This window comes from Urocampus carinirostris, chromosome 16, assembly GCF_059441175.1.
Source record: "Urocampus carinirostris isolate Australia breed hairy pipefish chromosome 16, RoL_Ucar_1.0, whole genome shotgun sequence".
Taxonomy (NCBI): domain Eukaryota; kingdom Metazoa; phylum Chordata; class Actinopteri; order Syngnathiformes; family Syngnathidae; genus Urocampus; species Urocampus carinirostris.
In genome coordinates this window covers 5755232-5782669 of record NC_142364.1, presented here as the reverse complement: position 1 = coordinate 5782669, position 27438 = coordinate 5755232, and the positions used below count along the sequence as shown (strand labels likewise).

The window sequence follows — 27438 nt, the reverse complement described above, 5'->3', positions numbered from 1 at the left end:
ATTGAGTCACAAATTCGCACGATTCGGTCATCAGAAATGATAAATAGGTGCGCGCCGGAGCCGTCATCGGCGAAATGGTGACGGATCGACGCAAATCACGCACTAAATTGCGTGTGAAAACGCGAGACGTGCGCGCGCACGGACACGCGCGGGAGGCTCCTCCCCCTCCCTTCAACTCTTCGTCCAATCGCTGCGGGGCAAGGTCCGGCGCGCGCTCCCGCTTGGATAAAAATGCGTGGTGGCGCGCAGAAAAAAAAAAAAACGCACACGCGGGACGCAGAACACGCACATGCCGCTTCTTTCCCGCGTTTGGATACGATCACGCAAGATTCCGACACGGATTTTTTTTTCTCGCGTGAAGGAAAAAGGGTAAGAAAGTTTGATAGTCATTCGTGAAAAATATTTTCTTTTTAAGAGGCGTGAATTGCGAATTGCGTGGCGTAAGAGTCACGCGTGGAAGCTTTATTTCATAATTGTGTTTACTATGTTACTAACTGGTAATAATGGTTAAATAAGAAGATAATATAGTATATGTTATATATCATTGTTTTTTCATTAACATCCGGGTCATTTTATTTGCGGAATGCAAACTATCATCAATTTAACTTATATTTTTGTACTTAAATCGAGATTAATATCATCTAATGCGTTACGGTGTAATAAAATGTGATTAATAATCACTTCAACCCGCAAATAAATTATAATTTAAGTTTATAAAGCTAAGATAAATACATGCTTTTACTTTAACTAATTTTAAAAAACATGTTGTGTGTTTTAGCAGTATTAGTTTTATATTTACTCAATAGAATAACCCAAAATACTTTTCAAAGTATTAGGAGGAAAAATTGAATTATTCTTAAACTGGATTTTACGGATTTTATTTCTTAAATTTACGAGGGTGCGAAGAATCTCTAGCATCTCATATATAATCGTTTTTTTAACCCAATAATTGTTTAAATTGTTTTTGTGTATTTTAGCGGTAATACTTCTATATTTAACAAAATAGATTAACATATTATTTTTTAAAGCATACCTAAAACGGTTTTTATACGCAATTACATAGAAAAGTAAATTTCCACGGCAAAAATATCAGTTAAAACAACTGATTTTCCCTCACAAAAATAATGCAATGATAATAAAAATATATTGTTTATAATTTAACTATATTTTAGATAATAAATTTGTTTTTATTGTAATAGGCCTAAATATCGAGTGATTTCCTTGACCATCATAATCAGGTGGATCAGCACAAATAGTGAATTGATGCAAGAAATATTTATTTAAACAACGTATATAAATATATATCACCAGTTTTATATTAAAAAAAACATGCTTTAATCACCATGGGATTTATAAAAAATAATCTAACCTCCTCTCGTTAAGATTCAAGATTTTCTCTATTTGCATTGACATAAAAATGCAAATTAGATTTTATTCACTACTCCGGTGTTAAAAAAATAACTACCTATATACTAGATTATATTAGGGAAATACTACAAAAAAACAAACCCAAAAATATAACTACTTTAATACTACAAAAATACAATCGCAGAAATACTGCAAAGTACTATACAAATTAAACTACTGTTTAAATACATACGACAAAAATGTGATTGCATTCTACAAAAATACTCAAAACAAATTAGAACTGCAGTAGTACTGCAAAACTGAACATCGAAAGCGCTGCTCGGAATCAAATGGACTGAACCATTTCAAGGCATTGGAGTGTTTCTGACGCTGCGATGCTCGTAGTTTTTGTTTTATCTAAAAAAGTCAAACATGTTTCATCTTATTTCGCTCGTCTCGGGATCAAGAGGTTGCAGGTTTGATTCCCGGCTCCTCTGTTTTATATAAGTGTCCTTGGGCAAGACACTGAATCCTTAATGCCCCCGATAAGCAGGTCGGCGCCTTGCATGGCTGCATGGCCGCTATTGGTGTGTGAGTGTGTGTGTGAATGGGTAAGTGTGAAGCACATTGTAAAGCGCTTTGGGAGGTCTTCATTGACTTGAAAAGCGCTATAGAAATGCAGACCACAGACCATTTAAAAATTGATACAGGAAGTTTAAAACTAGGATACAATAATAAAAAGAAATAAAATATGTACATGCAAAAAGGTATATATACCCGGTGTTGTTGTAAATGAATATTTAAGTAAACAAAGTGCCTGTTTAAAGAGCCTTGTTAATGGCATTAGCATTTAGCAGTTAGCTAACGTGTTATTTCTTTTAATATTTCGTAAGTCCAGAATTAGTATTTTGGTTTAATTGTTAAATTCACGCACACAATGTGTTAGCATTGTAGCCTAATAGCAATCTTACGCTTCATCGTATGAAAGGTATTTCATTTTTTGAATATCCTAAAATAAATATCACCGTCATCGATGAAATGTCATCTAAATTGTGGCAAAACTGTTGCAAAATTCAGCCGAATTGAATTGTACACTCTATCACGAACGCTAGCGTAAGAAGCAATTGTTAAAAATTAAGAAAGTATGTACTTTTTTGTTATTTGTTCTTAGAAACAGCTAAAAAAAAATAAAGTAAATCGAGATTTCTGATGCCACAGAATAGGACAGGCCATGCCCGTTAAGGCGGGTCAGCCGTACGGACTGTAAGAAGAAGAAGAAGAAAAAGGAGAAGAAGAAGAAGAAGACGCTGTCGCCGAGAAGTGTAAAAAACAGCGAAATAAAAGGGACAGTGTGGAGGACGAGAGCCTCTCGCCATTTGGCTGGTGGGCACGCGCGGAGACCCGTCTCAGGGACATGTCCACTGCCAGCACGAGAGGTAAATAGGCCACTCTGCCTTCTAATGCTCCCTCTAGCGGCACCGAAAAGTATTGCTCAATTCAACACCGAGGCATTTTCATCTTTACACTTTTAATTGAACACATTTAGTAAAAGAGAGTGATTTATTTTTTAGCCAACTGTTTTATTACAGCTGTTTGATATTTGATTCAGTAAATGTTTCGCATTTTACGTTAAAAGATATTTGTTTTTCGGCTTCCACAAATAACGATTATTTTTTACAATTGTTGAAAAAAAAAAACTTTTAAATGCCCCCAAATTATTTAAACAAATAAAGATATTGTTTTACTGTAGTTTTTTAAATACTTTTTCGACAAAGAACTACTGGGAACCGTTTTTATTTTTACTATTATCATTCTTAATCAAATGGTAAATGGTAATAACAATAATCATAAAATAATAATATTATCATATCATTAAAATCCTTTTAAACGTCCAATAATTATTTAAACAAATAAAAGTACCGTTTACTGTACTTTATTCTTATTTCTATATAAACAACTACTTCCTGTAAGACTTGTTTATCCAATCAGAATGCAGAACAACATTTAAGGGATTGTTGTATATACTAGTATTCATTTTTTATTATTATATAATATACTTCATTTTATTCACGTTATTGTACGATAAGCATTTAAGGGATGTACATTTTAAGTTGTTTTAAGCGGCATTAGAAATAATTCTGGCCAATCAGAATGCGGAAAAAAATACGAGGGATTGCCTTACACTGTTTTTACTCTGCAGTTTTGTTTATTTTATTTTTTATGTAAATAGATTCAACTCATAATTTTGCATTTAAATAAAAATAAAAAAGACTTGACTTAATACCAATTAAAATGCGTTACTGTGCAATAAAAATTTGAACGTATTGCTTAAAAACTGTAAATAAATCAAGTTTATTAAGCTAAAATGAATGCATACTATATCCTCAAAAATAAAATATAAATCATATTATTTTTTTTACCTGTCTTGATGAGATGTTAACTTAAATGCATTACATAAAGTTATTCAGTTTGAATTATTCAATCTCAATAACTTTAATTACACACATTTCAATCCGATGTCAATTAATCTATCAACGATCGATATCGAAAAAACGAGAATCCATAAACGATAATAGTCTAATCTAATGATACCAAAAATCCCAATTCTAATCTTATAATTTTTGAGCGGTTTAGGAAAACGAATAAGTCATTTAACAGGCCGAAATATCGATTTATGTTAGAGTATATTATATTATATTATATTAAATAAAAGGGGTCAACATAAATAGCGAATTGTCGCAAAAAAATATGTATAAAACACCAGTTTTCTATAAAACCGTAACGTGATATTGATATTCCATTAAAAAATTCAATGACTCGCTTTAAAATTATAGATAAATTATGATTGTTCTACAAGACGTTGACGATTAATTAATAAAACAATTTGTGGGGACGAATTGTTTTACCGCTGGTGCGCATGCGCGGACACGCCCACTCCCACCCACGATTTGAGACAGGGGGGAAGGTTGGAATATTGGGGGGAGTTCGACTTTAATATCCTGCAGGTTGATGAAGCTTAACGGAGAGATTTTTTTTTTCTTTCCACACTCGACTGGCAGCGATAATGGAGACCGCCCCCACCCCCCACCCTCTCCAATCCCTTCCCTCCCTATATTTTACTCCCCAAAAGACCCCCCCCCCCTGTCCCCCTCCTCTATCTGCCCCTGCAGAAAACACTCCCCAATCCGAGGAAGCGTTTGAAGTGGAAATGAGAGTTGGAAAAAGACGAAATGCGACTAAATGGGTTAAATGAGAGAGAGAGAGAGAGAGAGAGAGAGAGAGAGAGAGAGAGAGAGAGTGAGAGAGAGAGAGAGAGAGAGAGAGAGAGAGAGAGAGAGAGAGAGAGAGAGAGAGAGAGAGAGAGAGAGAGAGAGAGAGAGAGAGAGAGAGAGAGAGAGAGAGAGAGAGAGAGAGAGAGAAAGAGAGAGAAAGAGAGAGAAAGAGAGAGAGAGAGAAAGAGAGAAAGAGAGAGAAAGAGAGAGAAAGAGAGAGAGAGAGAGAGAGACAGAGACAGAGAGAAAAAGAGAAGATACTGAGAGACAGAGAGACAAAGAGACAGAGAGACAGAGATAGAGAGATAGAGAGAGACAGAGAGAGAGAAAGAAAGAGAGAGAAACAGAGAAAGCGAGAGAGAGAAAAAGAGAGAGAGAGAGCAAGAAAGAGAGAGAAACAGAGAAAGAGAGAGACAGAGAGAGAGAAAGAGATAGAGACAGAGAGAGAGACACAGATAGAGAGAGACAGAGAGAGAGACAGAGATAGAGAGAGACAGAGATAGAGACAGAGAGAGAGAAGCAGAGAGAGACAGAGACAGAGAGAGACAGAGAGAGAGACATTGAGAAACAGAAAAGAGAGAGGGGAAAGGTTGGAAAGAAAATGGAGAGAAAGAGAGACAAAAAGAGGATGAGGGAAATTGAGAGACAAAGGGAAACAGAGAGAAAAAGAGAAAAAGAGAGAGAAAGAAAGAAAGAGAGGGAAAAGGGTGTGAAGGAAAAGAGAGAAAAAAAGTGAAATAGAGGAATAGAGAAATGAAAAAAGAGAAACTGAGAAAGACAGAAAGAGAGAGAAAGAGAGAAAGGGAGTGAGAGAGAGAGAGAGAGAGAGGAGAGCGGAAGCAAAATATATAAAAAGAGAAATAATGAGAGAGGGAGAAAGAAAGAGAAAGAAATAAATAAATCCAAAGAGAAAGAGGGAAGGAGAGAAAAGACAAGGAAAGAAAGAGAGAAGGGGAGAAAGAGAGAAGAGGAAAGCAATGGAGAAAGAGGGAGAGAAAAGGTAAAAAGAAAAAAACAGTGAAAGAGAGAGGGATAGAGATTGAGAGAAAAGGGTGGAACAGTCAGTGAGAGTGAGAGAGAGAGAGAGATAAAAAAGAAAGAAATACAAGTACAGCATTTGTGAGAGGCACCTGCCTTTGGCAAGTGGATATATTTCAATCTGCAGCTCAATTCTCTCTTGCGCTTCTTCGAGCATTGTCTCGTGGGCCAGATTAAATCCCTCAAAGAGCCTGATTCGGCCCGCGGGCCGCCTTTTCGGCACCCCTTGCTCTACACAGTTCATATAGCTCATTGTATTAGCATTGAGTATGAACAGGGTTGGGTAGGGTTACTTTAACTGGATTACTTTCAATTACTTTTGAATTACTCCAATACCAAATATGCTAATAAAAGACAAAAGAAACTAAATCTGAATAAAATGATGATTCACAAAACGTGGTAAGCTTTCTCTCCTGGCTTTGATCTCTTTGAAATCTCAAATCTCTAGTTTCTTTTGTCTTTTATTAGCGTATTTGGTATTGGAGTAATCCAAAAGTAATTGAAAGTAATCCAGTTAAAGTAACCCTAACCAACCCTGAGTATGAAGTGTAGATACAAAGTGGGGCAGACCCTCAAGTGACCCCATGAAAAAACAATGAACCCAGATGTGGAGACAGACTTCTTAGGAGGGGGACGCGAGAGGAGTTCTTCTTCCGAGGGGGGACGTGACGGCATTTTATAAAAAAAAAAAAAACAACACATCTTTAGCTTGACTCATCCCTTGCTTTCCTTGACATTAATAAATGTTGAATGCCCCTTCCCCCCCAGGCCATGGGGGTCTTAACCAACTAGGCGGAATGTTTGTAAACGGACGTCCGCTTCCGGAAGTGATCCGGCAACGCATCGTGGACATGGCCCACCAGGGGGTCCGACCCTGCGACATCTCCAGACAACTACGAGTCAGCCACGGATGCGTCAGCAAGATCCTCGGACGGTCAGTCACCAAAAATTTCTTCTCGATGCGCGATAATACGGTACCTAGCAAAAGTATTGACCCCCCCATCCCCTCTCCCCATTGACAGTTTGTCACATCGCCACAGTTCGGGCTTCGAACGGAAAATATTTTCCGAGAATAAACAACACGTGAGACACACTCGGGAAGTGGAATCAAATTGTTTCAACATTTTAAATTTAAAACGGAAAAAAAAGGAAAAAGTATACAAATACAGCTTATGAATGATCCAACGTCAACCTAAATGACTCACAGTGAGAAACAGAGTGCACCTGTGTCTTGTTAAGTCTCACTTTAAATGCACCTACAGAGACAGCATTATGAAGTACAGAGACCACACCAGGCAGGTCTAAAGTTGAGGAAAAGATACAAATATTTGCAACCAATGTTCCCTCTAAGCTGCGCGCACATTCTCAGCGCACAGGAAAATCTAGCCAGCTCACAAAAATCAGGGCTCAAAATTGCTAATTAAGAAGCAAATTAAGTCAAAGTTACGGTGCATGAAGGTAAAAATACAAGGGTTGCCCTGACGCTGTGTTCTAAATGCGGTATTTTGAAGTCAATGTCGAAGTCGAACGAAGTTGAGTAAAGTCAGTAGAGTTTTTCGAGAACCGGCTTCTTCGGCTCGGCTCAGCAAAAGGAACTGGCTCTTTCGGGTCCTAAACGGCTCTTCAGGTTGTTTTTGCTTCTTTCATCCCAACATGACCAAATCTCATCTCATCTCATTAGCTACACCGCTTATCCTCAGTAGGGTCGCGGGGAGGCTGGAGCCCATCCCAGCAATCATCGGGCAGTGGGCAGGGGACACCCTGAACTGGTTGCCAGCCAATCGCAGGGCACACTGGGACAGACAACTCGCTCGCTCATTCACACCTAGGGACAATTTGGACCGGCCAATTCACCTGAAATGCATGTTTATGGAATGTGGGAGGAAACCGGAGTGCCCGGAGGAAACCCACGCAAGCACGGGGAGAACATACAAACTCCGCACAGGAAGTCTGGAGCTGGATTCGAACCCACGCAGGAGGTTCCCAAGACATGAACTGTGCCGCACATGCGCTAACCACTGCGGCGCCGTGCTGCACATGACCAAATATTATGTAAAATGATGCGCAACATGACTTAAAGGAAGGGGGGAATAGAACAAAAAATACAAAAATACAAAAACGAAAAAGTAGTGAAAAGCTGAGAAAAAAAGAAACAAAAGGAGAGAAAAGAAGAAGGAAAATTTTAGAAAAAATCCAGAAAAAAAGAAAAGAAAGAAACAAAGGAAAAAAGTAAATAGAGAACAAAATGAAAAAAAGGAACAGCCAGGAAAAAATAAACACAATGAGATGTTTTTTAAAGGAATTTAAAAAAAAAAAAGTAGAAAAAAACACGTGAAAAAGAATGAACATTGTTTGCAACATATACACATCTCCCTGTCCTAGCAATGCTATCAAAATGGAGGGAGCATAAAACAACTCCAAACCAATTAAGAACTTGATGTCTATCTAACCTTTTAGCCCAGATGAGTAGAAAACTAATCAAAGAAGCAACCAAGAGCGTCATTATCACATAGGATCACCTCCAGGCAGCTGAGGTGGGACTATCTATGCACAAAACAACTATTACTCATACTCTGTATAAACCTGCCCTTTATGGAAGAGTGGCATGAAGAAAACCCTTTCTGGACGAATACCGTAAAAAAGGAGGGGCCACTTCTTGTTTATATGTGTCACGATCTGGCTCTCTGAGGCAACTCATTGTGTAAAATTGTGCTGTTTGGTTGTTTTCTCTGCTTCAGCTGTCTTTGCGTTTGAATAGTCATCAAGGGCGCCCCCCCTAGGCCTTTTATAGGCATAAACTTTAGATTTGATTGTGATTTATAAGAGAAACAGTGAGCTCACCGTTTTATAAATCGGGAAATTTTCGTTCGCACTGTTGTGGATATTAATGATCAAAATGTCAAAATTAGTTGTCGTACTCCATTAACCAAACAACCTACATTCACCCAACAATTTATGCGCGCCCGTTTCTCGAGGGAAAAGATAAACAGGAAGCCGACATTTCCACATGGGGGCTGATTTATTTTCCTAAAAAATTTAACTAAGTGTACTCCATCGAAAACATCCGAATTAGTGACGTTGGAGTCCCTGGGAAGCCTTTTTCTCAAGTCCTCTAGCTTTCTCCTATTGGCCATCTTCTCCCCGTAAAATGGCGTGCCGACTCCTCCCATGGGCGCGCCAAGGAAGCCCACTGGGCTTCACCATCTCGTAGAAGAGTCACGATGTCTGGGGTACTCAAAACAACACCGAGCGTTTCTGAGTCATCAGGGCCTTTCTGCGTTTGGATGTGCTGATTATCTTATGTAATTTATATTCAATCGTATAAAATCCTTTACAGTCCAATGTATAAAATCCTTCAGAATGCACTTCCTGCGTTTCCTCCATTCGCCACCTTTATAGGTATCATTCTTACGCAGTTTTCTAAATGAGACCCGGGTTCGTTTACGTAGAGTGTTTCGCCCCACCCACAGTTACTACGAGACCGGAAGCATAAAACCGGGCGTGATCGGCGGCTCCAAGCCCAAAGTTGCCACGCCCAAAGTCGTGGACAAGATCGCAGAATACAAGAGGCAAAACCCGACCATGTTCGCTTGGGAGATCCGGGATCGACTCCTCGCCGAGGCCGTGTGCGACGGAGACACCGTGCCCAGCGTCAGCTCCATTAACAGGTGAGACCGCCCATCTGGTCCCGACTAATATAAAGGAGGGGATTCCCAGCCCCCAGGCTCAACCAAACCGATGTGAGTTGGGAGTCGTTAGGTGAGCCATCCCCTTAATTTCAATGTCGAGCGCTAAGTGGGAAGACAATAGGTATCGATATGTAAGTCTTAGGTATGACACGGTCGAGGTTCGAACCATCGACCGCCCAGTCACGGGCCGTCGCCCTACCCCCAAGACCAACCAGCTGGTTATTTTTGATACAAACCATTGTATTATATTTCATTTCTTCATTTTAATCCATTTTTATAACTTGTTTTTCCTTGTTTTTAATCTGTAATGCAATTTTTTGGATTAATCGCATTATATTTAATGACTATATACCGTAAATTCCGGACTATAAGCCGTTACTTTTTTTCCCCTAACTTTCAACCCTGCGGCTTATTCAGTGATGCGGCCAATTTATGTCATTTTTCTAACAGCCGCTAGCGGCGCTCGAGTGTTGCTACCACTAACTGCCCTGTCAAAGCTATATTATTATTATTAAAGCTTTGAAAACTCTCTCGGTGTACCGACTTTCTTGTGTAACCATGTATAATATGTATTTGCAACTGTATATTTTTGTAATGTATTTATTTGTATTTATTTTAGACACTTATTCTGATATGTTTTGCACGGGTGAACGAAAAATGAGGGGCGGAACAAACGCGGGGTGCCGAGTTTAAGTGGGGACCGCTAAAGGTGGGGGACAGACAAGGAAAGAAGAGGGGGTAAAAGGCAATTAAAGAAAAAGGAGTTGCGTGAGTAAATGTGTTCATCCGATATATTTTTCCCACCCTTACCTTTGGAAATATACACTTTTTTCCTTGGATTACTTTCAACGGGACCCGGACTCTGCAGGTCTGCATCTAACCTTAAGTACCGGTATCATTTTCCGTTCACTTTGCCAGCTGTGATTTTTGGACCGTGGACTTTAATGAAGGACATTCAGTTTCTATCGCGGGACTTGAAGTCGGGTTTGGGTTAATTTTGTGTTTGTGTTACATGATTAAATGTGGGCGCATGCGGCTTCTATACAGGTGCGGCTTGTGTATGTACAAAATCGGTTTTCCTCTTAAAATGTGGTGGGTGCGGCTTATAATCAGGTGCGCTCTATAGTCCGGAATTTACGGTATATAATACTATTTCTTGGTATTCGCATTTCTTTTATTATTAGAAAAATGACAAAAACATTTTTCTCTCGCACAGGATCATTCGAACCAAAGTCCAGCAACCTTTCAATCTTCCCCTGGACAATAAATGCCTAAGTCCCGGAACCGCCTTGAGTAAGTCTGGGAGAATGGCGACGGTTTTTTGTATTTGGTTCCGAGAAACAGAAGTTTTTCCCTTCTCCAAGTTCCCAGTTCGGCCGTCACCCCTCCTGAGTCTCCGCACTCTGACTCTTTAGGCTCCACCTACTCCATCAGCGGCCTCCTCGGGATTGGCCAACCAGGAAACGAGGGCAAGAGGAGCCACGATGATAGTAAGGAAGCCGTCGTGCGCATTCTGACATCAGGAGGTGCCGCAGCACATGCCGCTCTCTATATATATAACCAGGGTTGGGTAGGGTTACTTTAACTGGATTACTTTCAATGACTTTTGGATTACTCCAATACCAAATGTGCTAATAAAAGACAAAAGAAACTAAATATGAATAAAATGATGACTCACAACACGTGGTAGGCTTTCTCTTCTGGCTTTGATCTCTTTGATCTCCGGATAAAACGAACATCAAATGCGACAGAAACAAAATGAAAAGAAATCCAAACAGCTTGCTAACCCTAAACCTAGCATATTTGGTATTGGAGTCATCCAAAAGTAATTGAAAGTAATCAAGTTAAAGTAACCCTACCCAACCCGGTCCAGAACTACTGCTCAATAGAACTACAGTAATATTAGACAAATACTATTATACAATTACTACAATAATACTTCTGCAGATGCAATACAAAAATAAAACAACAGTAATACTACAAAAATACTACAAAAAATTGTTTATGGAAATGCTTCATAAATACTTCTGCAGAAATACTACTAATATACCACTTCAGTCATACTATAATACAAATGTATTGCTAAAGAAATATCACAAGAAAAATACTACGGATATATTACAGAAATTCTACTGTGGAAATACCACAAAAATAATACTCCAGAACCAGGGTTGGGTAGGGTTACTTTAACTTCATTTTTAAGAATATTTGGTATTGGAGTAATCCATAAGTAATTGAAAGTAATCAAGTTAAAGTAACCCTACCCAACCCTGTACTATAAAGCTAAGTATAAATTATAGTGATCGGATTCAGGGACTTAATATCTTATTTTGCTTTCATTCTAAAAAGGAAAAAAAATACTATGTAAATACTGAAAAAATACTTATACAGTTATACTATAATACAAAAACACTTCTACAGAAATACTGGTACTCCAAAAAATACAGGAATACTACAAAGACATATTATAGAACGACTACAAAAGTATTAAAACAGGAACACTACAAAAGTACTGCTACGGAACAAAATATACAACTAAAGTAAATACTCCAGAAATACTTATACAGTTATACTATAATACAAAAACACTACTACAGAAATACTCCCAAAAAATACAGAAAGACTACAAAAATACTGCAACGGAAAGATTACAAAAATGTTACAACAGGAACACTACAAAAGTACTGCTACGGAAAATAATATACTACTAAAGTACTCCAAAAATACTATTACAGCAATACTATAATACATAAATTCTGATTTTAAAATGCAGCTACAGAAATACTAAAAAAAATACTACTCCATAAATGCTACAAAAATACGTTTATAGAAATATTATAAAAATACTTCTACCGAAATAATACAAAAATGATTTTACAGAGATACTTTAGAAATATCATGGAAATACTTCAGAAGTATTACCAAAATACTTCAGAAATATTACAGAAATATTACAAAAAACATTTACAGAAATAAAACAAATGTACTACTACGGTAAAACTAAACTACACAATTGCTAAAGAACTACTACATAAATGTGACAATACTACCATATTACCAAATACTACTACAGGAAGACTACAAAAACAGAGTAAAAAGACCACTGAAATATTAAATCACTACAATACTACAAAAATGCTACCACAGCAATTAATAAATATTACAAAAATACTTCCATGAAAATACTACAGAAATACTACACAACACTTTAACAGAAATAAATGTACTACTACAGTAAAACTACACAATTGCTAAAGAACTACTACATAAATGCAACAATACTACCATATTACCTAATACTACTAAAAAAAGACTTCAACAACAGAATAGACAGACCACACAAACACTTAATTACTACAAAAATACTACCACAGCAATACTATAGTACAAAAATTATACTAAATAAATACTACTACAGAAATACTGCAAAAAGACAACTACAGAAATACTAGAGGATTCTACTACAGAAATACAGCAAAATACTTTTACAGAAATACTTCAAAAATATTACTGAAAGATTACAAAAATACTTCCATGAAAATACTACAGTAATACTACACAACACTTTTACAGAAATAAAATAAATGTACTACTACAGTAAAACTACACAATTGCTAAAGAACTTCTACATAAATGCAACAATACTACCATATTACCTGATACTACTAAAAAAAGACTTCAACAACAGAATAGAAAGACCACACAAATACTTAATTACTACAAAATACTACCACAGCAATACTATAGTACATAAATTATACTAAATAAATACTACTACAGAAATACTGCAAAAAGACTACCAGAGGATATTACTACAGAAATACAGCAAAATACTTTTACAGAAATACTTCAAAAATATTACTGAAATATTACAAAAATACTTCCATGAAAATACTACAGTAATACTACACAACACTTTTACAGAAATAAAATAAATGTACTACTACCGTAAAACTACACAATTGCTAAAGAACTACTACATGAATGCAACAATACTACCATATTACTTAATACTACTACAGAAAAACTACAAAAATAGAATAGAAAGACCACACAAATACTTAATTACTACAAAAATGCTACCACAGAAATACTATAGTACATAAATCGTACTGAAGAAATACTACTACAGAAATACTGCAAAATACGTTGACATAAATACTAGAAAAATATGTTTATAGAAAAATATTTCCACCGAAAAATACAAAAATGATTTTACAAAGATACTTTAGAAATATTGAAGAAATATTACAAAATTCTACAATGAAAATAATACAGAAATACTACAAAACACTTTTCCAGAAATAAAACAAATGTAGTACTACAGTAAAACTACACAATTGCTAAAGAACTACAACACAAATGCGAACATACCACCATATTACCTAATACTACTGCAAAAAGACAACAAAAATGTAATAAAAAGACCACAGAAATACTAGATTACTACAAAAATACTACAAAACACAGCAATAGTATAGTACATAAATTATAATAAAGAAATACTACTACAGAAATACTGAAAAAAAGACTACTGCAGAAATACTAAAAAAATACTACTACCAAAATTCAGCATAATACTTACTGACATATTACAAATCACTACATAAATATAACAAAAATACTACAGCAATACTACAAAAACACTATAAAGGAAACACTATAAAGGAAACGCTACAAAAACAGGACAGTATTACAACAAATTTTCTATTTATTTCTTCACAAATGAGAAAAACTGGATGGGTCTCCAGGACCGGTCTCCGGGACCGGTCTCCGGGACCGGTCCCTTGGCCGAATTCTTTGACCCAAAGTGACCCACGATCCAAAGTTTTTCCAACCCTGTTCCAGAACATTGTTAAACAGTTTTGTGAGAACCCCATAGGAACCCACTTTGGGAGAACTGGTCCTGAACCTCTCCTTCTGGTCTTCAGGCGACCAGGACAGCTGCCGGCACAGTGTGGACTCGCAGGGCAGCGGGGGCGGAGCCATCCCCAGGAAAAGTATGCGATTGGACCACTTCTCCCAGCATTTGGACTGCGGTTTTGAGCGTTCACACTACCCTCCCGACTCCTTCGCGGGTCCCGCTTCCGCCAGCAAAACCGAACAGGTGAGGACGGGACCAGAATATTCGGGATATTCTTGATTCGAATTTGGATGATTTCAATCTGCCCGCTGTTCAAAGCTTGGATGAAGATAGTAGAGCTTGTGTGAAGGTAAATAAATTGGGTCAAAATTGGGCTGACTTGCTAAAAGATTAGAAAAAGAGAGACACAGAGAGGAAAGAGACAGAGAAAGAGAAAAAAAGACATAAGAAAAGGGAAACAGAAAAAAAAGAAAAAAATAGAGAGAAAAAGGAAGGGAAGAGAGAGAGGAAGAAAGAAAGAGCGATGAAGGAAAAGAGACAGAAAAGGTGAGAGTGGACAGGAGAGAAAGGGAAGAGAACGAGAGAAAAGAGCTACAAAAAAGAAAGAGAGAAGAAATAGATAACGAGAAAAGAGAGAGAAAGAGAGAGTCAAAGAGAGAGTCAAAGAGAGAAGACAAATGGACATGGAAAAAAGAGAAATAAAATGAGATAAAATGGGAGAGAAAAAAAGAAAAAAAGGATTGAAAAAGAGAGACACAGGGTAAGAGACAAAGAGAGAAAAAGAGTGACAGAGAGAGAAGCAAGAGAGAGAAAATATCTGAAGAGAAAGACAGAGACAAAGAGAGACAGAAAGAGAAATAGTGAGAAAGAAGAAGAAAAGGAGACAGAGATAGAAAGACAGACGAGAAAAAGAGACAAAAAAGGAGGAATACAAAAAAGACAAAAAAGAGATAGAAAAATAGATAGAGAGACAGAGATAAGAAAGAGAGACATTAAGAGAGAGACAGAATAAGAGTTAAAAAAGAGTATAACGAGAAAAAGAGGGTGAGAAAGAGAAAAACAATATAGAAAGACAAAAGTAAGAAGTGCTGATGACACTGCTTTGGTGGCTGACACTGAAAGGACTTAGAGCTTTGGTAATGGAGTTTTATTGAGTGTAATAGAGAAGGAGTAGGTATAGTAATGAGGTGGTCGACAGTTGGTAAGGTAGGTGGATTAGAGATTTTGTTGAATGGTGTAAAGTTGCAGGGGGTAGACGGTTTGAAGTATTTGGGTTTTGAGGGATTTTATACATTTTACTATAAAGGATTTCATACAATTAAATACAAGTTACATTTATCGAGTGCAATGAAGATTTTCACTGAGTGGGCTTCAGGTCACCCTGTTCCAAATTCGGAATGTTTTGTTTTGGCTGGGCAATTTTGATCGTCCGGCATTGTTTTGATAAACGCTCGGTGTTGTTTCGAGTTTCTCCAGACATCGAGGCGAGGGGGTGGACCCCACGTGGGGGCTTTCATTGGCACGCCCATGGGAGGAGCCGGCACACCAGCTTGCGGCAGCAGGGGGTGGTTCGGAGGAGGATGTGAAGAGGGCGGGTGAAGGGTGCAAGGCAATAAGTGTGCTGAGCGGATTGTTCTAAATGTGAGGATCTGCGAATGGATGCAAAGCAAGGATTGTATAAAGGTATGGTGGTTCCAACGGTAATGTATGGACCAGAAGCTTTGTAAATTAGCGTGATACTGTAGGTTAATTGTCAGGTAGCATGGCGGATAGGTGGTAAGCACACAGCCCCACAGTGCAGAGGTCTATGGTTCAAGACCTGATACCGCGGCCTTCTTGTTTGGAGTTTGCATGCTCTTCCCGTGCCTGCGTGGGTTTCCTCCCACATTTCAAAAACATGCATGTCAGGTGTGAATGAGCAAGTGAGTTTTTTGTCTAAGTGTGCCCTGAGACTGGCTGGCAACCAGTTCAGGGTTTCCCGTGCCCACTGCCCGAAGATAGCTGGAATGGCCTCCAGCATCACCACAACCCAAGTAGGATTAAATGTCTTTGAAATGAGTAGTGTTCGTAGTATGTATGCAACGTAGATGAAAATGTTCTGAGATGATTTATTTGTCGTGCAGAAGTGGTGGCAAATAGAATAGGGCCTGTTGTTTGAAGCGGGGATCAGGCTTTTCTTTCATTTTTTGCATATATACAATTTGCAGTGTTCCCTCTGCTTACAAATGTCTCGAATACGAAAAGTTCCAGGTTCACAGTACCTGAACGGGAAAACATTCCCTCTATATATAAATATGTACATATACAGTAATCCCTCGGTTATCACGGTTAATGGGGACCGAGACCACCCGTGAAAACTGAAAATCCGCGAAGTAGCGGCGCCCCTTCAAAAATGCTTAAAAAACGTATACAGGTATACAGTATACCCCCCTGTATACAGTACACCATATAGAATATGGGGAGAGAGAGAGAGAGAGAGAGAGAGAGAGAGAGAGAGAGAGAGAGAAGAGAAAGAGTGAGGCAAAGAGAGAAAAGCCAAATGGACATGGAAAAAAGAGAGAAAGCAAAAAATAGATAAAATTAGAGAGAGAAAAAGAAAAGATGATTAAAAAAGAGACAGAGGGAAAGAGACATAGAGAGAGAGAGAGAGAGAGAGAGAAATTCATGTTATAACAATGGAAATGAAAGTGAAAGAGCTACCTTCTGACAATAACAACATACTTTAGCTAGCGGCATCGAACGGCTTTTACAACAAATACACGAAACCACACACGATTAGCCGTGTTTAGGTAGTACAAACAACCGCTCGCTTTTGGTATAAAAAAGTCAAACTTGAGATGAAATGTGACAGAAGAGAATATATTTACGTCGCCGAGTTCCCACATGATAAACTGAGCGCCACATAAGAAGGGGGTGAGGTGGGAGGAGTTAAAGGAGTGGGGGCTGAGCGAAGCAGTAACTCACCATGACTAAGCATTGTGACAGGGCCTCCCCCTCCCCTTCGCAATAAGAGTGTCCACACCGTGTCCTCAGTTGACATTAGCTCGCGCTCAATGGCGTCAAGTCAATAAATGCTTTTATTCGGAAGGTATTTTTTTTAGACCCGCGAAGCTCTGAACCTGCGAACTAGCGAGGTTCCACTGTATATATAATCATTATATTTTGACCATTTTCATTTGGCAGGCATGTGGCCCGCGGACCGTAGTTTGCCCACCTCTGCCAAAAATGTTAAAATATGACAAAAATTGAGTTTTTATTCGTTTCCGCGGCGCAAGCTAACGGCTAACGCTTGTCCCTCAGACTTTGTACCCGTTGTCGCTCATCAGCGGCAGCCTGGACGAGGCCAAAGCGGGCCTGTCAACAACAAGCTCCCCCATTGGACGAAACCTGACGGCGCATCAAAGCTACGCAATGGTGCCCGGTAAGACGACCCCGCCCACTTTTCCATACCCACGATGGCCTCAGTTTTGGGTTTGCCGCCGTCATTTTTTCACTTTTCGGTTTTCCATTCAACACCCCCCCCTCCCGTCCTGACCCCGTCCAGACCCCCTCCAGTCCTTGCCCCTCTGCCTGAAGCAGGAAATGTCCCCGGAGGTCACCAGCACAAGCCCCGCCTCTCCTAACATGGCCACGCCCAACTTGGCTTTCGTAGAGCTGCAAAAACCCGTTTCTATGAACGCTAGCTGTGGAAGAGCTAGCAACCATTTCCACAACTCTTTCAACTCATTTTCCCATCATGCACCTGCGTATGGCGGACAGTCGGTCATCTCAGGTACCGCCCACCCCTGCTGCTTATCTATTCATTCATGAATTTAATCATTCATGCATTTATTCATTCATTCATATGGATTGCAGTTATGTGTCCAGTTGAGACAACATAAATTGGGTCAAAAATGGGCTGACTTGCTACTCACCCAATTTTTGTGGGTTTATTCATAACAAAGTCCGGTTTATTTAAAAATAATTTTACTTCAATTTTTCATGAAATGTTGGGTCAAAATGAAACAAGTAGCATGTATGATGCTTTTGGACCCAAATTAGGTTATCAATAATTGTGGTTATAAACCTAAAACACAAATTGGGTCGTGATTAAGTCGTTCACTGATATTTATGAAAAGAGATTCATTTGTGTAGGTCTACTTCTTATGCAATGTTAGTTCAAATTGAAAAGAGTAGTATGTACACAACTTTTGGACCCAAATTGGGTTATCAAAAATCAAAGTGATTAACCAAAAATTCATGATCAATTAATTCTCTGCTATTTATGACGAGATATCCAATTTTCTTGGTTTACTTTTTATGGAGAATTGAGTCGAATTGATACAAGTAGCATGTACGCCACTTTTGGACACAAATTGGGCTATCAATAATGAAGGCTGTTAATCTAAAATACTGTTTGGGTCATGATTAACTCATTCACTGCTATTTACATATGACGAGATATTCATTTTTTCTAGGTTTACTTTTAATGGAGAATTGGGTCAGATTTATAAAAGTAGCATGGACACAAATTGGGCTATCAATAATGAAGGCTATAAATCTAAAATACTGTTTGGGTCATGATTAACTCATTCACTGCTGTTTATGACGAGAATATTTTTTTAGCTTACTTTTCATGGAAAGTTGGGTTAGAATGAAACAAGTAGCATGTATGATGCTTTTGGACCAATATTGGGTTATCAACTACTTTGGGGATAAACCTAAAAAAAAAGATTGGGTTATGCAGGTTAACTCCTTTGTTGCCGTTCATATTAAGATTAGTTTTTCCAAGTTTCATTTTCATGGAAAGTTGGGTGGAAATGAAACAAATAGCATGTATAACCCCTTTGAACCCAAATTGGGTTATAAATTATTGTTGTGCAAAACATATTATACAGTGAGTTATGTAGTCCACCATGTACTGGGCAACTCATACACTGCTATCTATGACAAGAATACCTTTTATAGGTTTAATTTTTTGGGAAAATTTGGGTCCAATTGAAAAAAGTAGCGTGTCTGATGCTTTGGGACCCAAATCGCTTTATAAACGATAGTAGTGATAAACTTAAAATACATTTTGGGTTATGTAGTCTCACACCTGCTCCTTATGACACGAGGATATTTTTTTCTAGTTTTTTTTTAATCAAGAAATACGACTGTTTTTCTTTTCAGGCAAAGTTGGGTTGTATTCAGTTTTTTGGGGTACCCAATTGGCTTGGGTTATTGTGTTGGTAAACCTATAACTGTGAGGTACTACGACCAATATTTAGAGCCACGGGCTGCATTTTTTTACAGGACAGTAAAGACGTTGAGAATGATTTGGAGACACATAAAAACAGTTTGGGTCAAAATGAACCAATTTTGGGTTAACAAAATGAATAAAAGAGTGATCCCACAATTTGGATCCATTTAATAAAATAAGAATGATTTCAAAACTAAGAACTGGGGTCCTCCTCAGGTTTCAAATAGCCCCCTAAACACCTGAGCAGCTGGCGGAATGGTTAATAGCTCACCAGTGATGGGTCATTGTGATTGTCTAGGAATTTTGATTTCTAGCTAGCATTACAATTGGGTCATAAATAACTGAATTCAATTCTGACAAGTATTTCTCAAAATATAGTATTGTGTCCGTGCTTGTTTTCAGGGCGAGATATGGTGAGCTCCACGTTGCCCGGTTACCCGCCCCACATCCCGTCTACGGCCCAGTCGGGATATTCCACCTCGGCAATCGCCGGTGTGGTCGCAGGTAAGAATCCCCATAGTGCGGGGGTGTCAAACCCATTTGAGCTCGGGGGTCACATGATAGAAGAAAAAAAAAACTCTCACAGGGGCCTGACTAGTAGATTAAGGAGAACAAAGTAAAGGGAGAGAGAGAAAGAAAGAAAATAGGAGAGAGAAAAAAGGAATGAAGAAAGAAAAAGAAGTAACAAGATAGAGAAAGTGAAAAAAGAGTTAAAAAAATTAGAAAAAGAGACACAGAGAGGAAAGAGAAAGAGAAAGAGGAGAAGGAGAAAAAAAAGACACAAGAAAAGGGAAACAGAAAAAAGAAAGAAAAAAATAGAGAGAAAATGGAAGGGATGAGAGAGATGAAGAAAGAAAAAGCAATAGAGAGGGGAAGAGACCGAGAAAGTGAGAGGGACAGGAGAGAAAGAGAAGAGAGAGAGAAGAGCTAAAAAAGAGAAAGGAATAGAGAAGAAAGAGACCGAGAAAGAAATAGAGAAGAAAGAGACTGAGAGAGAGAAAAGAGAGAAAGAGACAGAGAGAGAGAAGACGAATGTGCATGGAAAAAAGAGAGAAAGAAAAAATAGGGATAAAATGGGAGAGAGAAAGAAAACAATGAAAAAAGAGAGAGAGGGAAAGAGACACAGAGGAAAAAGAGAGAAGCAATAGAGAAAAAATATCTAAAGAGAGAGAGAGAGCGAGAGAGACAAAGACAGACAGAGACAAAGACAGAAATAGCGAAGAAGAAAAAGATAAGGAGACAGAGATAGAAAGACAGACAAGAAAAAGAGAGAACAAAGGAGGAATAGAAAAAAGACAAATAAAAGAGAGGGATAGAAAAATAGAGACAGAGAGAAGAGAGATATAAAGAGAGTGAAAGAAAAAAACAGGAAAGAGAGAAAGAAAAATAGAGTTAAAAAAGGGGAAAAAGAGAACGAGAGGGTGAGAAAGAGAAAAACAATATAGAAAGACAAACGAAAACACATTTGATTTCATCTCCGTATCCCACTATTTAGATTAACAGTACCAGAGATAAATGTTAGCGAGAACTTAAAAAAGCATGATGAAGTTATACAATATACACGAACAAATACGAATACAAATACATAAGATTTATAAAATAGAATCGTCCGAAACGTTCTTTTGTTTTGCCATGTATCGCCGTGGTAACGGAATGGAGACTCTTATCGGCAGATACAAGGAATATGTATCATTTTCGGGCGTTCTTTTGTTTTGTCATGTATCGCCGTGGCAACGGAATGGAGACTCTTATCGGCAGATACAAAGAAAATGTATCATTTTTTGGGGCGTTCTTTTGTTTTGTCATGTATCGCCGTGGCAACGGAATGGAGACTCTTATCGGCAGATACAAAGAATATGTATCATTTTTTGGGGCGTTCTTTTGTTTTGTCATGTATCGCCGTGGTAACGGAATGGAGACTTATCGGCAGATACAAAGAATATGTATCATTTTTTCGGGTGTTCTTTTGTTTTGCTATGTATCGCCGTGGTAACGGAATAAGGACTCTTATCGGCAGATACAAAGAATATGTATCATTTTTTTGGGGGCGTTCTATTGTTTTGCCATGTATCGCCGTGGTAACGGAATGGACTCTTATGGGCAGATTGGAAGAAAATCGATTATTTTTTGGGGGCGCTCGACGCGTCCCACGACTCAAACAGTGTGCCCACCCCTGTGGGGGGGTGTTGAGGAAAAGCAGCCGTTAGCAACACGGTCTTGACTCCAGTTAATGAGTCGACTTGAAAAGTAGGTGTCGTTGGTGCGTCTGCGTGTGTTGTTATTGGTGTGTACGCGAGCCCAGGGGGTACAAGGAACCGCCTAGAAGGGGGTTCCACCCTGCTGCCCGCTACCCCCACCCATCAAACACCTCTGACCACACATCGCCTTGGGAACCGGGGGGCCCCAGGAGGGTGGTCTTTGTCCTGTATGAGTGTGGAGATAGATGCCGCTGTGTGTTTGTGCCTGGCTTCTTTTTTTTTTTTTTACATTTTTATTTGAAGTCTGCCCTTCCAAGCGCGAAATGAGAGGGTCTGATTTATTATTTTTCTGCCGCTGTTCTCAGAGAGGGAGCCTTGATACACAATTACCTTGCGGAGGAGGGTGGGTGGGGGTCTTTAGGACCGGAGGATTCATGAGGGTTCGTCCCAGTCCACGTAATTACCAATTAGATATTGGAATGTTTTAAAAAAACCGGGAGGGGATGAAAGAAGTGGTAGGCGATTAATGGTTTACAGGCTCGGCTAAACCGCTGGTGAATGATGAGCTGAATGAGCACCCGGTCACCCGGTGGTCCTCAAACTACGGCCCGCTTCCACATTTGGCCCATTCCGCTGAGCATTTTGGCGAGCATCTCTATACAGGAGCTCCTGCGCTTTTTAGGTTGTAACAGGATTCGATCACAGACCGAACTCTTACAACTAGACTAGACTAGACTAGAATAGAATAGAATAGAATAGAATACAGTGGGACCTCGGTTATCGCGGTTAATGGGGACCAAAACCACCCGCGATAAGTGAAAATCTGCGAAGTAGCGGCGCAACTAAAAAAAAAGAACTTTTTAAAAAAATTTTTTGCATATTGTCTTTTTGATGAGTTATCTTCAAACAAAAATGATAAAAAGAACTCTACGGACGGCATAAAAAGCATATATATGTGTAGCTAAGGTCCCCCTGAACATTTAGATTCATTGGAAATAAAAGATTAAATGACATTCCATGGTCATAATACTAGTAATTTATAACCCCAAGGGTTAAACCATTTACTAGACCTTCGAAGAGCCGATCAATGGCAGACCATTTTCATATTTCATAATCGTTTTCTTTTTCGACTACATTGTTTTTGTCACCGTTTAACTCTTTTTTCCCCCCAAATGACCAACTTTTTTTGTGACTCAGTATTCAGTGCAGAAAAAAGGGGGAAAAAAAAACCCCAAAATAACGATAAAATGAGATGTGGTCCCTTCGCACTTGCGCTGATTGACTAAACAGGTAGCGGAGATCGCGCAGTTATTAATCATTTTCTGACTTTTGTTCTGCGAATAATACAAAAGGGTGATTTGATTGTGGCGTTCTCTTACATCGTTTTCATATTTCACAATCGTTTTCTTTTTCGACTAGTTTTTGTCACCGTTTTACTCCTTTTTTCCCCCCGATGACCAACTTTTTTGTGACTCTGTAATCAGTGCAGAAAAAAAGGGGGAAAAAACAACCAAAATAACAATAAAATGAGATGTGGTCCCTCTGCAAACGCGCTGTAGTTGACCCTCAGATGTTTCGTCTTCTTAGCATGATGTTGCCAAGGAAAAGGCCCTAGACCCGCCAGTTGAGAAACACTGATCTATACTACCAGTGGTCCAATACTCTATGGTTTATATTCCTTGGTTATTTCAACAGTTATTATTTATTTTCTGACTTTTATTCCTGGGATAATCCAAAAGGGTGATTTGTATTGTGGCTTTAGGCACTCCTACAGTTACAAACTGACCGTGGCCCCTCATTAGAGACGGTGGCCCTCAAGTTTGGGGACCTCAGGCCTAACCCGTTAATGTGTTTTTGTTTTGTTTTTTAACCCCCAAGGTGCCGACTACCCCGCTCAATCCTACAGCCACTCGGCCTATGCCTCCTACAGTGAAGCCTGGAGGTTCACCAACTCCAGCATACTGGGTGAGAAAAATGCTAGCTATTCGTTTAAAGAAGTAAAAAGAGGCAGCGGTCATGCAAGATAGTCTTACAATTCTCTTTATTCGCGTAACACTCATTTTATTTTTACGTATAAGAGAAATTAGTTTACTGTATTTGTGCCATGATTGATCAGTTGAAAAATATCGCTGACCACAATCGCAAATCATTAGATTCAAAGGGATTGGAACCCGGGTTGCGGGAATGAGGGTGCCAAGTCCTAATCAAAAAAACTGCAGTGACATACATACGAAAAGGCATTAGGTTTTTATCTCATGATCACACTATTTTTGTAAAACAGAGAATGGAGAAAACAGAAAATCACCCTGAAAGAGGTAAACGCAAAAAAAGCACCACCAGGGAAACGATACCTGATGATGAATCAGACTCGGACACTAGATACATACAATGTAAATTTTGTGTTGCTATTGTGTTCATAGTTGATGTTGTCAAGAAATGATTTCCATCATGAGTCGCTTAAAATTCGGAGTTTGAAAGAAAACAAATTTAAATTTGACTTTTAGGCAAAAAGGAGGGGTGTGCATTGTACACAAATAAATACTGTAGTTTTAAAAAAAAAAAGAACTAAACCTGGATCGAATTTACACCCTCTAAAATCACGCACTATTGTGTTAAAGTCATTTAAAGGCGTTAAAATCAGAAATTCGACAATTTATTTGATGCATAGTGTTATTTTTTTAAAGTTTCTTTTAAGAGTAACTGAACCTGTAGTACACATTTTACATCATTTCGTATGTTTTGCCCCTTAAAAATAAGCATTTTGTGTAAAAGTGAGAAAAGAAATCTTAAATCAGCAGGAAAATCAGGCCAATTTGACAAATGATTTAGATTTTTTTCCCCTTAAATTCCAGCAGTTGGGGAAGTAAGAATTAAAGAAAAAACATACTAAAAATATTATTAAAATGAAATTTTATAAAAATAAATGAACCAAAACAATGATTACCATGTATTTCTTCGTTATTATGTATTAATATTCATACATTTAAGTAAAACATTTTAACTAGGCCTTTTATAATATATATGTATACGCACATATAATAATGCTAATAAGACCAGAAAATCATATATCACCATTTTCAAGTCAAGTCATATTTATTTGTTTGGCCCTTAATCACAAGGAGTCCTAAAGCAAGGGTGTCAAACTCATTTGAACTCGGGGGCCACACGATAGAACAAACATTCTTTACGGGGCCAGACCAGTAGATTGGAGAGAAAGAAAAAGAGAGAGAAAGAAATAAGAGAAAGAGAGGGAGAGAGGAAGACTGGGTGGGACAAAGAGAGAAAGGGAGAAAGAGAGAGCGAGAGAGAAAAGAGAAAGGGAGAGAGAGAATGTGAGGAACAAAACATAAAATAGAAATAGTGAGACAGGGAAAGAAAGAAATCCAAATAGAGAAAAGAAAGAGAGGAGAAAAGAGAGGAGAAGAAAGAGAGAAGGGGAAAGCAAGAGAGCGACAGAGAAAAGAGATGAAAGGAAAAAAGGAAGGGAACAAAAGAAAGTAAAAAGACAGAGACAGAAACAGAGAGAAAGATATACAACTACAGGGTCTTTGTTAATAGGCTGGTCCAAATTGTCCCTAGGTATGTAAGTGTGCCCGGTGACTGGCTGGCAACCAGTTCAGGGTGTCCCCTGCCCACTGCCCAAAGATGGCTCTAGCACCCCCGCAGCCCTACTGAGGATAACCGGTGCAGAAAATGGATGGACAGATATATAGCCTGGTCATTCGAGAAGGTAGATTACCTCATGTGCGGGCTAAGGTTTTTGAGTTTTTTCTTGCCCTCATGGAAGTTTTAGATCAGGTGATGGTGTCATAATAGTCTGTGGTCTGTGCAGCCCTTTGAGACTCTTTGTGATTAAGGGCCAAACAAATAAACATGACTTGACTTAAATAACAAAGAGCATGATTACAATTAAAAATCCCAAGGATTAACTGAAAATCATATTCTTAATTGATCGTATTTTCAGGACTATAAATCGCACCAACCCAAAAAAAAAACATAAAAAGGAAAAAGCAGATACATGAAAAAAAATTTGGAAAAAAAAGGCAAATTATAGTCCGGAAAATGCGGTACGATAGTTGGGTTCCTGTGCATTTTTTCTACAACTCGAGAAGTTAAGAAATAAAGTTTACGCCGTTGTGCTGCTATCTGAACCGTTTCCAGCAACATGAGATCATCGCATGCTCCCTGCACATGAACAATGCTGCGAGTTCAAAGCAGTTAAGGCGGCTAGACGGCGAATATATCTTTTTAGTGGCAGCCATTCTTTAATAATGAAATTATAAAATCAGCATTGAAGGGAAACCAGAAAAGACCCCACCAGAGTTTCCTCTAAGCTGCGCGCGAGCGCAATTGCGCACTGCTCGCACATTCTTAGCGCACAAGAAAATCTAGCCAGCGCACAAAAATCAGGGCTCAAAATTACTAATTAAGAAGCGACTTAAGTCAAAGTTACAGTGCATGGAGGTAAAAATACACGGGTTCCCCTGACGTTGTGTCCTAAAAGCGGTATTTTGAAGTTGAGTCGAATGAGAACGAAGTTGAGTAAAGTTAGTAGAGTTTGTCGGGGAACCGGCTTCTTCGGCTCGGCTCCCTGAAAGGAACCGACTCTTTCGGGTCCCAAACGGCTCTTCGGGTTGTTTTTGCTTCTTTCATCCCAACATGACCAAATATGTAAAATGATGCACAAAATGACTTAAAGGAAGAGAGGAATAGAACAAAAAAGAAAAAAATACCAAAATGAAAAAGTATTGAAAAGCTGAGAAAAATAGAAACAAAAGGAAGAGAAAAAAAGAAGGAAAAATTTTGGAAAAAGCCAGAAAAAAAGAAAAGAAAGAAACGTAGGGAAAAAGTAAATAGAGAACAAAAAAGAAAAAGCTAACAGCTCGGAAAAAATAAACACAATGAGATTTTTTTTTTAAAGGAATTTATAAAAAAGCAGAAAAAAACAGGGAAAAAGAAGAAAAAGTTTATGTTGCATTCAAATATTTTCCAATGATATCAAGTGAATCTTGTTGCCAAAATTGTACTTCCCCTAAAAAATGTGATTAAGTACAGTTCTGTATCTTACAACCGACTCAATAGGCCCCAAAAATGTTAATATTATGCGACAAAATATACCAGGAAACAAAAAGAAATGGATATCTTGCGAAAGAATTGTAAGAACAAACAACGTCGGCCGTGCAACCTTTGCAATAGTACATGAGTCAATTCATTCAAAAGAGAAAAATCATTTTGCATTGCCCCAAACTCCGCAAAATGTAACTTCATGTCAAGTTTTGGTTTGATAATGACTTAGTTGCCACACTTGGGATTGCCGTTGCTCACTGTTGTTTCAAGCGTTGCTCACCGACTTTGTGTGAACGCTCAGACCCCTAAGGAAAATTACAGGGAAGATTGGACCCCACCATAACTGGATTTCTTCTCTATTTGTGCCCCCCTGCCAGGTACTCCCTATTATTACAGCACAGCCTCTCGCAGCGCCCCGCCCTCGGCCGCCGCCTACGACCACCTCTAGTCTTTCGCAGACTTCCTGCAAAACCAGCGACCTGTTCCGGTATTTGGGGAAGGGGCGTTACCGGGGGAGCCGTTATTTATTCCGATCCGAGCGACCCAGGGTAACTCCAGCGCGTTTACACATCTGCAGCCTTAAGTTTTCTCACTAATTTGTTTTCTGGCCAAAGACAAAAAAAAAGGATATGCAACATCTTGAAAAACGAACTATGCTCATTTTTCCTTTATGGTTGGATTTCTCTTCTGATGACAATGTTTTTTTCCTGTTCTTTAGTTGTCTGCTTACGGATTACATGGG

General features: G+C 38.6%; 1 protein-coding gene across 3 annotated transcripts; it reads left to right on the top strand.

The window, feature by feature from the left end:
• The first annotated feature begins 269 nt into the window (after positions 1–269).
• On the top strand, positions 270–27438 carry pax8 (paired box 8). Of its 3 annotated transcripts, none has more exons than XM_088355673.1 (12): positions 270–369; positions 2566–2783; positions 6450–6591; positions 9128–9325; positions 10563–10639; positions 10711–10836; positions 14278–14453; positions 17511–17631; positions 17755–17982; positions 19834–19935; positions 23508–23594; positions 27074–27438. In XM_088355673.1, the coding sequence occupies exons 2-12, from the start codon at positions 2762–2764 to the stop codon at positions 27142–27144; spliced, it is 1350 nt and encodes a 449-aa protein (XP_088211799.1). In that variant the 5' UTR covers positions 270–369; positions 2566–2761; the 3' UTR covers positions 27145–27438. The 3 variants fall into 3 exon arrangements, with proteins under 3 accessions (XP_088211799.1, XP_088211798.1, XP_088211800.1); XM_088355672.1 differs by having other exon boundaries at positions 6426–6591; XM_088355674.1 differs by lacking the exon at positions 17755–17982 and having other exon boundaries at positions 6426–6591.